Consider the following 12,648-nt stretch of genomic DNA (forward strand, 5'->3'; position numbering starts at 1 on the left):
TGGAGGAATTGTGAGCAGTTCCAAATACCAGTCAGTGTTGGCACAAAATCTTCAGGTTTCTGATAGAAAGCTGATGATAAAGTTAATCTTTCAGCATGACAACGGCCCAAACCATACATCCAAATGTACGAAAGGGCAGCTTCACCAGAGTAAGATGGTTTTGAACAACCCAGCCAGGACCAGACCTAAATACCATTAAAAATGTGGGGTTATCTGAAGGGGGCTGTGTACAGGAGATGCTCTCACAATCCGAAGATTTGGAGCGTTTTTACAAAGAAAAGTGGACAAATATTAACAAGTCAAAATGTGCCAGACTTGTAGACTCCCACCCAAAAAGACTGAGTGCTGTCTTTAAGCATGCACACTAATGTAACCCCATCATTTCATTTTTTATTTTAACACCTCTTGAAGATTTCATTTTCTATTGAGTTGTTCAAGTCAGAGGTCACATGAAATGTGAAAAAAATCTGAAATGATTTGTCTTGTCTCATTTTTTTTACATCACATAACCCTTGCATTACATCAGGGGTGTGTAGATTTTATATCCACTGTGTCCGACACAAAGCTCCTGCCTTAGAAATCATGTTTTGTTGTTTCAGTGTCACTCCTTTTCAATTCATGCCTCTATAACAGTCTCTTTGTTTTATTCTTTAGACAGTGGGTCAAAGTTGAGTCGGGTGCACTGTAAAAAGATCAACTTGCACAGACTTGAAACTTGCTTGAGATAGATCATTCTTCACAGTCAACATCATGCTCACGTTGTCTTGCGTCCCAACATGTAGATAGACATGCTGTAGGGAAATAAATCCAGACTGCCTAGAAGTAAACATATTCAAAGCCTGATTCTGATTCAGTGCTTATTTGATTATTTTTCACCCTATTTGATTTTTAATTTTATTTAAAGAAGACCAAACCCGTTTATATGTAGCTGTGTTTCAGTACTTATTATTTTTTAAACCTTGTCTTTAGCTCACAGATCTAAATCCTTTGTTTCAGACAGTTTTCAAGATGAAGACTCTGTTCAGTCACCAACAGGTTTTCAGACACACCATTTTAAAGGACTTTCTTTCTCTGCTTTTTAATTTTGTTGATGCCAGAGGTGGCCACAGACTGGCCCCTCAGCTTGTTTTCAGGTACTGCCAAATGCTAACACTAGAATTTCTTCTCATCAACCCAAGGGAGCCTCGCCTCAAATCCTCACTTATATTTGGGCCTAACAAACACAATTTTTAATTCAGTGCCAATTTACTACACTAAACCATTGCAGATTAGCATCAAGAGTCACATGCCAATCATTACACATGGATAAAATCCATGCCCACAGTTTGCAATTTTGTTTACATGGATTTGATATCTGTACCTTGAGATATGCGCAAAGATTGGCTCTTTTATTTGTTAACCTGGAGGGGCCATCTCTGCACTCACAGCACTTTAAGTTGAAAATACTTTGACTCTGGAGTACCGCAACACTCATTCATGTCATCTCAATCGCTGACCACTTGGAATTAAGATGTGTCTTTGAACTGTAACCTTACCAACAACGATAGTGGGGGTAGAAACAGGAGAAACAAACCACAGTTAGTTTTTAAGCTCTACAGTTTTACCAGTGTAGAGCCATCAATGCCAGGGCATGCATTCTATCAATTATTTTTTGTTTCTTTTGTTTAAACTCCTTTAATTCTTTTATTTTCCAATGTGTATCCTGTTCAGGTTCACAGGTGGCGGGAGCCTATCCCAGCTGTCTTAGGGCAAGGGGCGGTGTGCACCCTGGACTGGTTGCCAGTCAGTCACAAGGCTTAAAGATTAGAAGACATACAGAGCAGTTGAAAGCAGATGCTGCAACCATTACGAAGAAAAACAGAAGTGCAGAACAACTTTAACAACCAAAGATTTGAATCCCTTTATGACATTTTCATGTACATCCAATTTTGTACATCAGATTAACTCATAGATACAACCTGCCAAGGTTCCCTTCCAGGTGATATGTTGTCCATCATCCTGTGAAAATGGATGTCATGCTGTATTGGGAAGCCTTGAAATTGAAACCTTAGAAAATTATTTACTGAACTGAAGGAAGAAATCAGCTGAGGAGATATATCAGTTCCTACAGACTTCTATATGATCAACTGATTTTTGCTACCAGTGCAGCGGCCCCCTGTTGGCCACTAGCAATATTGCACTTGGTGAGTAACTTCACCATTCTGTGTCAATCTTCAACCAAGCAGTCGGGCATGAATCAGCACAGTTTGGTACAGGTTGGATCAGTAAAGCCTGATCCTGTTCACATTTCTACAGCCAACCATGCCCCCTCTTGGTGGACGGCATGTAAGCTGGACGCCGATAGCTGCGTCAGTTACGGAATAGTGTGATGCCATAGCAGCACAACACAATTTACAACACCAACAAATCCAATGAAGAAGAACAACGTGAAACTGTAAACAATGATGGAAGAAATTCAGCTATTTGCCATCTTCAAAGCCCCATCAAGCTTTGTTTCAGAGACGGCTGTGTGCTGCAAGGAGAAATACAGCCACTGTCGCATTGTAGATGATTCTTTTGACCAATCAACGGTCTGCAGCATTGTAACTCCACCTTCTGATAGAGTCTGCTAGAGTCCGAAACCTTCTGCTTCGGTAATTTGAGGAGCAGTCACGGGATTAGTCAGTGGGAATGCCACAAAATGCGTGCCGAACCGAGACAAACTGAACTGAGCTGCTTGGTCGAAATGGAGCTTTAGTACCTTAAGACTATGTCCAGTTTTCACACATAGTCTAGCTCGTACTTTGGAACACGAAAAATGAAAAGAAGGTTAAAAAGTTTATGTTGCACAGATAGGGAAGATACATTACTAAAATAAAGAGTTTTATCAGACACATCTAAACATTGTGAAAAGCTGAAGAAAACAAATAATGAGGACTTTGAAAGTGTATTTTTTGGTACCAGAAGCTGAAATGTGAAAACCCACTGATATTACCCTCAGTGTGACATCCTAGTAATGTTTCATATCAGCTAAATTGGCGGCATCAATGACGCTTTGAGGACTTCACTCATTTTAATTGATTAACTATTTAGACCGAAGTTTTTCTGAGGCATATGTTTGCAATCTACTTCGGATGATCGTGACTGGTAGTGTCCTTGCACAGACTGACTGAGCACAGAGTTCAGTTTCTGCGGCACAGACTCCCAACCCCCACAGCAGACACCCACCAACCCCCACCCTGCTCCCCGAAACTGGGTCTGTGTCTGAACACAAAGAGCCTCCTCCTCTGGGCTGATCCACAGACGTTATGAAAGAAGGGAATTTAAAGAGTTAACAGTAACACTTAGAGTCAAGGTTAACTATTAAGATTTTGGCTTTTTCGAAGAGTCAATTTCAAAGACTAGAATGTGCTGCAATGACGCCATCAGCAGGAGGAATCTGATGGAGAACTGTAAATCAAAACTGCACTCTGCGAACAATCTGTACTTTCTGGTGAAACTCCTGTTTTCCTGTTGGGTCACGTACAAACTACACTTTGCTGCTTTGACAGTTCTCTTCCTCCTCTGAGCACAATGGGGTTACTTCGAACAGTGACAGGAAAATAGAAATCAGACGAATGTTCGTTACTTTTTTTCATCAACGTCTGAGTTTTTTATTTGAAGCTCCGCTGCAACTCCAAGGTCATGAAGTAGTGGGACAGATGAATGATGCAGCAAACTTATGCTGAAGATTAAAACACACACACACACACAGTCACACTGAGGTAATGTTAAGTTTTTGTTCATTATTTCAAAAACCCTGAACTCTTTTTAACCCTTTCTGTGACTGTTTTTTTGTCATACATTATAATGACCATATTTAAAGAGTTGTGGAAGCCTTTTTCTGGTTACCTCTTAATTTTCCACTGAACAAATGTTAAAGAGTTGTGGAGGCTAATGCTGAGGTTAGAATACACAGTCTTTTTGTCTGTTACAATGGTCGCTGTGTCAGAAGAGGGGTTTACGTTTCTTGAATTTGTTGCAGTATGGAGGCAGAGAAGTTTGGGGAGCCACTCTAACAGTAAAGATGGTAACAGAAGTGCTAACGGTGTGTCAGCGATGGACTGTGTGTGTGTGTGTGTGTGTGTGTGTGTGTGTGTGTGTGTGTGTGTGTGTGTGTGTGTGTGTGTGTGTGTGTGTGTGTGTGTGTGTGTGTGTGTGTGTGTGTGTGTGTGTGTGTGAGAGAGAGAGAAAGAAGCTGAAGCTGTTTGTTTGAATATTGTCCCATTTGCTTCCCCTAGTCCGTGAAAATACACACTGGTATCCCATGATGACTGCACTGTTTGATTCAGTGTAGAAGTGCAAGCAACAGCAGCGCTTCGTCACAAGCTTCTGTGGAACTTCTGTTGAAAAACGTTAACTAGGAAGGCGGGCAAGTTAGCCATCAAACTGCCCTACCTAACTTGAATAGTTTACTGATTTACTGGTTTTTCATTTGGGATTTGTTAGATACAATTCACCTGTCTGTCAGTATAAAAAGTGTTTTAGTGGCTATATGAGGATCCATTTCATTGGGCATTAAAGTTTGAGTTTGTTCCAGGTGATGTGTTGATATTTCAACTAAAAAAAAAAAAAAAATTACCCTTGCTAAAAACTCCTGGGTTTTGTTTCGCACAGAACAACTATGCTGTCCTTGAAGCACGTGCAACTAGACAGCTAGCTAACAGGGATCCACACTTTTCAAAAAGACACAGGCCTTGCTTTTCCTGGACTTTACTTTGAGTTGAATCCTCCTCTGTAAAACTGTGACATTACAAAAAATAAAACCAAATCAGTTTAGAGCTCTGACCAACTAAAGTAACATTCCCGGTAACAAAATCAAACCAGTTTACGTTCCCACGTCATGTCACAGACACACAACCCAGAGCCGAAATACACACACTTGTACATAGGAGCAAAAACCAAAACACAAGCTAACGGGCTAACCGATACATCAGAGATCGTATATAGAACAGAGTGCGTCAAGAACGCTCACTACAACGCAACCTCAGAAAATCAAAACATAAACAAAAACAGAGGAGTCACACATTTCCAAACTGAACTGAAACCGCCCCTGAAGTCAGCACAACAACCCTAACAACTAACTTAAGTAACTCTGCAAAATCCAGAGCTTCTCTTGTTCAGATATAGGACACCATCAGTCAGTACTTTTACATGCAGCTTCAGAAATTGGATTATGAGCTTAGTCAGCATTAGATCAGATGATTGAAACACGTGTAAACAGTGCAGTTGAACTGAAATCAGACAAAGCAAAGCTGGATAGACACACTTTGATAATGCAATCACCATCAGACTAAGGTTGGACTCTGCAGGACTCTGCAGGTTTCCGTACGCCTCGGTGTTGAGCCAGAAGAGGAAGTAGATGACCATGATAAATAGGGTTGATGCACTCATACAGTCTATGGCTCCAACACAACACCATGACTCATATTTAATTAAAAATATACAGAGCTACAGCTACATCCATCTCAGCCACTGTCCTCTGAATGTTGCTTTCTCATCAGGTGAACTTTAACTACTTCAATACAGCTACAGCTAAAGGACACAGCGTCACCTATCAAAGTGGAGTGAGACGTTCTTCACCAGAAGTCCAATTCTCTTTTCTGCATGTGTATGCAGACAAGACCAGATCCCCCGCTGTGGCTTTATGATCGAGCTATGACCTTAGTTGGACTGCTGCGTGCATGTAAATTTACTAAGTAGGGCAGTTATCTGACTGTTATTTTGCATCTTGCTCCCCTGCAGTGATCAAAGGGCTAATTTATGGATGTCTGTCACTGATAGGCTTCCATCTCCTTTTTCTTCCCTTATAAAGGGTAAAATGTGGACTAACACTATAAAAACAGTAAAAGTGCTTCAATAGAAAGAGAGGCCAGCTGGCTAAACTTGGATATTTCCTCAATGGCAAAAACTTTATGGTGCAGTCTGGTCCATTGAAATCACTAACCCCGCGCTGAGCTGTTTGTGTTTAAAATGCTTGTTTGTCAACATCATTTCCAATCCCCTCTCTTTCTGTCTGCTCCTGTTTGCAGTGTTTGGAGAAGTTCCCCGTGATCCAACACTTCAAATTCGGCAGCCTGCTCTCCATCCAGCCAGTCAAGCCTTGACACCCATGCCCTGCACATGAAGGAAATGACCAAAACCCTGACGGTTGGAACCAACAGTTTTCCCTTCCTCTGACATCCTCTTGTGCAAATACAACCGTAGCAGAAATCCACCACCGTAGTCTGACGCACGCACACCCACATGTGCACGCATGTGGTCTTAAAAGCTTGTAGGTCCATCTATAACTTTAACCAGAACACGTTGTGGACGACCTTTTGTGACTCTGGAGCATCTTGATATTTTGTTGCTTTATTTATACAACTGATAGAGTTTGAATCTGGCTCCTTTTTGGTTGATGGATGGGTTAGAAGTGTGCTCATTGATGCTTAAATTTACCTCAGAGTTCGGATCATCAACAGCTGAGTGAGGTGGTTGAAGACTGTGTGTGAATGTTTCCAAATCTTTTGCCATCATTTCTTGTTCCAGTTTAGGTATTTTCATGGTTTGCTTTTCAGGCCAAATGTTTTATTTTGTTGAATAAGTACCAGTATTAATATTCCTTATTTACAAGAAGGATCAGATCTTTAAAATAAAGTTTCAACTGCTTTTCAAAAAAAAAAGTGTAGGATTTCTTCCAAACGTTAGACAATTAAAGAACCATTGCATGAAATCTCTCAGTAGTTTTGTACCCCCCAAAGTCTGTCCATGTCGACAATCTGCAATCATGTGTTTATCAAAGCCCAGTATCCCCCCAGGTTCATTTACAGTATAATCAGCCCGTTGTGGTACAAATAATAAAAGTAAGTAAACCATACTTGTGTCGTGCTGTGCAGCGCTTCCCCACAAAATGCTCCAAGGTGAAACTGTGTAGTTTTTTTCACTCCCGTTTTAAACAAGTGTTAAATTCTACATCTAAGTCATTTGGCATGTCTTAAACATCTTGGCATGTTGTGTTTTTTTATTTAGCTAAAGAAATGCTATTTTTGTGTTATTATGTTGACCTTTCAGACCTGATTTAATAAATTTTTTCCTTTACACATTTTTATGTGGCATCTCTTTTCTTGTGTCTGTTATATTTGTCTGTTATATTTGATTTTTCTCTTAAACCCCTTCAAGGGCTCTGTAGAAAGAAAGAAAAACTCTTTGTCACATTTTGACAATGCTTAGCCTCTCTGAGTATCTGTTTTAATGTACCCCTTGTAATCTCTTCAGACCAATTTTCATTTATAGGTGAATCTTATGTGTCCATTGAGCTTTACGCCTGGTTTGTACGTTAATGTTCACATGAGGGTAGTATCATCCATATAATATCAGATTGTCTGGCTCAGGTCCGGCTATGTTTTGTGCTTGCTTTTAAACAGCAATTTTGATTTGTAATATGTGAAATTAAAGCTGATGCATGCACAGCAAATATTACAAGGAAGGATAGAGAGGTGACATCAGAAAAGACAAAATTTACAGTTGATGCACAGTGAATTGATGCTCAGAGTACCAAACAGGGCCTGCCGTCTTCGTTTTTGCATTTGGGAGGAAAGCATGTCAGGCAATGCATGTAGCCTTGTGCGTTGGAAAAGGGCTACGCCGAAGGACGAAAGAGGCTTTGGCCTGAGCTTGTTTTACTTAAAGAGTACCCTTTAGCATCTGCATATGGGTTACCTCTTAAGCCATGTTTCCACCAAGCAGACCGGTTCGGTTCATCTAAGTACGGCGCATATTTTGTGGCGTTTCCACTGACTTATCCCGGGACAGACCCCTAAATAACCGAGACGAGCCGTCCCACTTTTTGGGACCCTATTGTATGGGTGCCAGACTGAACTGATCCGCTCTCGGAAGGTGGAGCAATACACTGCAGACCGTTGATTGGTCAAAAGAATCGTCACTTACCCCCACAGCGACTGCATTTCTCCTGGCGGCTCACAGACTTCTCTGAAACAAAGCTTGATTGCACTTTGTATCAAAGAGCTACGTGCCAATCACAGAGAGGACAAAATGCTGCATGTCTTCCATCGTTGCTCTTTGTTTACTGTGTTGTGGAAACGCAGCTATAGTCTGTTTAAAGGTACTCTATGATGTTCTATTCAGGAAACGCTGTTCAATCCTAGCTTAGTCCATAGGCTCATCTTTAATTGAGTTTGCTTTATGAGCTTGCCCTTTGAAATTCTTACAGAATAATGTTTTGTGTTCAATTAAGTTACTATTTTGTATATGCATATGTATATGTATCCATATACCCCATTGCAATACTTTCTACATCCACTTCAGTGGCAGATTCATAGCAAGCTTTTGTATGAACTAACTAGGTGAGCCATTTGTGTCAGCTGCCTGTCGAGGTACCCTGTCCAACAGTCTCTACCTCTGATGTCAGAAACAGAGTACCCTTTATGTGTCTTCCTTGCCATTATTATATATATATATATATATTAAAGCTGTTGGAGAGGCACCATGTAGCCTGTGTTACTGGGTCTCAAAGATACCTTTTTCTGTGTAAGTTCACCTTTAGTGAACTTTTTCAACTGAAATTTTCACAGCTGTTTTCAGCACCACTTTCAGTTCACTTTCAGGGTGTTCTTGCGCTAAAACCCAAAGATACCATAGACTAAGAAGCCCATTATCCTTGTTCTGAGGTGACAGCTCAGTTTTGAGGAACCTTATAAGGATGTTTCACCCTTTTCTGCTTTAGGGTACAAAAGTGTTTATCTTATAGAATCTTTTTGCAGCTTTTACCAGTTCATGAGATAATCTATTTCAAGGTGTCGTAAGTATTTTTTTTCTTTGGCACTGTAGTTACGTATACCCTTAATTGCTCTCCTAGAGTATGAATTAGCCTCTTTTTAGAAATTTCAATGAATCTTGAAACAGAATCCATGATGTGGTTTTGCGCTTTTAGAGTGAGTTCAGCTAAAGAACCAGCAGCTTTGCAAAGTTTGATATTTTTCTTTTTCTCAGGGTGCACTCTACTTTTTTTTAAAGTCCTGTTTGATATCTTTTTGGCACCTTTTTTAAATATGTAATAAAATTCTTAAATCCAAAAGAACTTCAGGTATTTATTGCAATGCATCATAAAATTGTGTAAAAAAAATGTTTGCTAAGTTTTATCCTGGTACTATACTTTGTATTCAGATGTTGAATTATATTTTTAAATTTTAAAATTTTTCAAGATGAATGCACTTTAAGCCAATTTCTATCCACATGTATCTATCCATTTAGATGTTTTAGATAGATAGGCATGACACAATCCACCAAACCCCAAAACTGTGAATTTATTTTTTATTCAAAACCTCAGAAAGAATCTGTTGTACTAAAAGAAGGAGTGTGAGACGCTTTGTTGTAATGGCTCTTGACTTTGTCTTTCTTGTGACCCAGGGATGAACCCAGCGGTGAGGAAAATGGATTCTGAGATGAGGGGAGAAAGTGTTGAATATTGTATGAGTTAGGGTACTGTAACTACCCCTCTGTATTAAGGAAAACCTTTTTTCCACTGATGTGGCGACCAGGATTAGGGGAACTCCGATTCATGTCAAACTAAATATTCAAAATCAACATGAAACAGTCCTTTTTGCTCTGTAACGGACTGACTTAGGTGGAATTCCCCTCACATACAGGATGTTGGAGAGCAGAGCAGGGAGGTGGAGTAAAGCAGAGCAGCCCAGAGGAGACTGAGGGACTTGTTGTAGAAATCATCTCCGTCCTTCAGAGAAGTGAGGTCTCCACAGATGAGTCAGCTCAGTATCATGAGTTCCTGCTTCTTGACTCATACAGAAAAGCACTGATGTGGTCAACTGATCCTCTTTAGCTCATCAAGTCTGACCGATACTGAGTCTTATTCACCGTCCTTTATGGTCAGTGAGAGCTAAATATATATTTGTCTAAAGAAACGTGGGCTCAAGTTCTTACTTTATCTTCTTGTCAGCAGCTCAAACGTGTCACTCATGTCGACATGCCGTACCCTTACAAACAAACCAGTTGAGTTTTAAATACTCGTCACTACTTATATGAAAAACACTGCTGTAGTTTAAGTCATATACATGCTGTGAAGGAAAAATGTCAATGTTAAAATGAAATTCTTTGAAGTTAGCTACTCATCCGCTGTTATTTTTTTCCTTTCATGAAGAAGACCCTGTTGGGGGACTTTTTAAGAATATTAAATGGTGTTACCCAAAGCCAACAATGCATATAGCACAAACATTCAAATCTTATCCCTTAAAAGACCCTTAAAAGATTTTGGTGCCCCCAGTGGACAAAAAGAAAACTCTTTTATTTTTGCTGTTTTTTTGTAGGGGTTGTTTTTATTTCTAGGGACAAAATTTTCCCTGTTTTATTTTCCATATAGTGAAATAAAAAATAATACTTGCTGCCGAAAAAGTTAAAAGTCTGTGTCTTCAGGATGCACAGAGTATCTGGTCTGATACATATCTTCTCACTGCTTTAACAGGTATTGAAAATATGATGTCAATTATAGTGGCTGTCGATAGTCATTTTTGCTATTTTAGGTCCTAAAACTCTATTCATCTCAATATGTTTCTCTTAGACTTATTATGTTGCTATTGGCTAGAAAGTGTTTTTCCTATTTCCTGGAACGTTTGAGGCAATAATAGCCAGGAAAAGGCTAATGCTAACATCAGGGAGTTTGGATACAATTGGGCTTAACTTTTCTGTAGTTATTACGTTAGCTTTACACTACTTTTACACCCCTTTTCCAGCCACTTCCTAGTTACTGTTTCCTTTAGCAAAGAACAAAGGCACTGAACAAATCACAATACAGCAGTATCAGGTGGTGTTATTAGCATTTAGCCAAGTCCTTGCTTACATCCCCTTTAGCCGTAACTCAAATCTTTACTATCCTTGAATTTTGACATAAAGCCAGTTCCTTGCTAATACTACAGTACAACATAGCACTACATTAAGCTAGGAGTTTACACATTTCCTTTTTCTGTTACTGTTTATCAAACAGTGGAGAAAGTATCCAACAACGAGCTTTTATTATGTGGGAACAGGCTAAATGCTAACATTAGCTTCTGTTGGACAGTAATACTAAATTGTTGAATATGCTTATTTTTAGTTGGGAATATGACACAATGTCCAGCAGGCCCTGATTTTCACACTTCACACTCACAATAACTGTTGATGCACATTTTTATGACAAGATAAACCATGAAGACAGCAGTATTTCAGCAATGGAGCGATGAGTGTGATGCCAGCAGATGATAGATGTCAGAAGAATATGGAATAGAGAAAGTGACACAAAATTCAAAGAAAAAGAAGTTCAGTTGCACTAAACTAGTTCATACAAAGTGGCTTAATAAGTTTGTTTTTTTTTTTATGGCAGACATATTCAGACTATGACACGTTTTGTTTTCCATGAAGGTTTTATAGCTGAAGAATCACAGAGAAATAAAAAAAAAAAGCCTTACACCTTAATTAGTTTAAAACAGACGCCTGAATTCACAAGTTAATGTTCATTTCGGGGGTGCAAAGCTGAGGGGAAAGCCTGAGTTTGTTGGCCTCATTTGGAGGAATGTTTGGAATGGGACAGCTGTATCGACACGCTCTGACATGCCTGAGCCTGAATGTGGACTTGCAGGGAGACAGGTTTTGAAATGGGATGCAGCTGCAGAGCTCAGTTGGAGGAGAACAGAGGTAGAAAGTAACAAAGGGCGTTAACTCAAGTACTGTACTTAGCCGTGATCGGGTAGTGATTATTCCCATTGATGCTACTTTCTACTTCTATACTTCTGCTCCATTACATCTCAGATTATAAGACTCAGTAACAATCTGGGCTAAAATTTAAAAAAGCTTATTAGTTATAGCTCATTCTATAAAAACTGTTGAACCAACTGTTCTTACATCCTTGAATTTGTGAATAATTAAAGCCACTTCTCCAATGGTTTAAAAGTCTGTGAATTGTTGAGTCATTTCTCCTTTAACCTCTCAGGCGGCTTTATTTCAGAAACCGTCAAAAGACTGAAGAAAATATCCATCTTTCACACAGAATACAACAAATGGACATGTTTCTTCAACTATGACTTCACTCTCAAAAAAACGCAGCTTAACTGTCATGATTCCATGATTTAATTTTGGTGACCTTTTCTAGTATTACTGTTTGTTCCTGTGATAGAAAATTAATACACAACAATCTTTTAACTGTATTATTTATTTTTCTAAATGTAAGATTTTTTTATTTTAATATTAAGACTTTTTGTTGTATTATGATTTCACTCCAAAGACTATATGTCATTTTCTTTAAACACACTTTTTTGTGTGTTTTGCAGTTTTATTTTTTTCCTCCATCATGACTTGTAACTGACTAACATAACTTAGTTTAACAATAGAAGTTATTGGAAAGTGGCATTATATTCTTCTATAGACTCGAAATCCTTGATTTCTGTGCTTCATCAACCAATAGGAGCACAGCATATGATGCCAGTCACAAACCAACAAAAACAATCCGAGCATTGTAGTATAAATATCCTAAAGTAGGGCCCAGTTTTATAAAATTTGGATTACACATCAGCAAATTCGAGGTGCAACTTTGACAGCAGCAAAGTCAGAGATTGGCATTAAAAAAGCAGATGAACTTAATCATTT

General features: G+C 39.1%; 1 protein-coding gene across 1 annotated transcript in view; it reads left to right on the forward strand.

Annotated features, from left to right (window-relative positions):
• The window catches only part of ptpa (protein phosphatase 2 phosphatase activator), a 28,695-nt gene extending 21,597 nt beyond the window's left edge, over nt 1–7,098 (forward strand). Inside the window, exon 10 of the mRNA XM_074689723.1 lies at nt 6,051–7,098. Within this exon, the coding sequence (XP_074545824.1) occupies nt 6,051–6,125 (75 nt within the window). The 3' untranslated portion in view covers nt 6,126–7,098. The remainder of the gene's footprint in view (nt 1–6,050) is intronic.
• Nucleotides 7,099–12,648: the final 5,550 nt, after the last annotated feature.

This window comes from Halichoeres trimaculatus, unplaced genomic scaffold (genome assembly GCF_033239565.1).
Source record: "Halichoeres trimaculatus isolate MK-OKI-2021-1 unplaced genomic scaffold, fHalTri1.1 fHalTri1_scaffold_16, whole genome shotgun sequence".
NCBI lineage: Eukaryota > Metazoa > Chordata > Actinopteri > Labriformes > Labridae > Halichoeres > Halichoeres trimaculatus.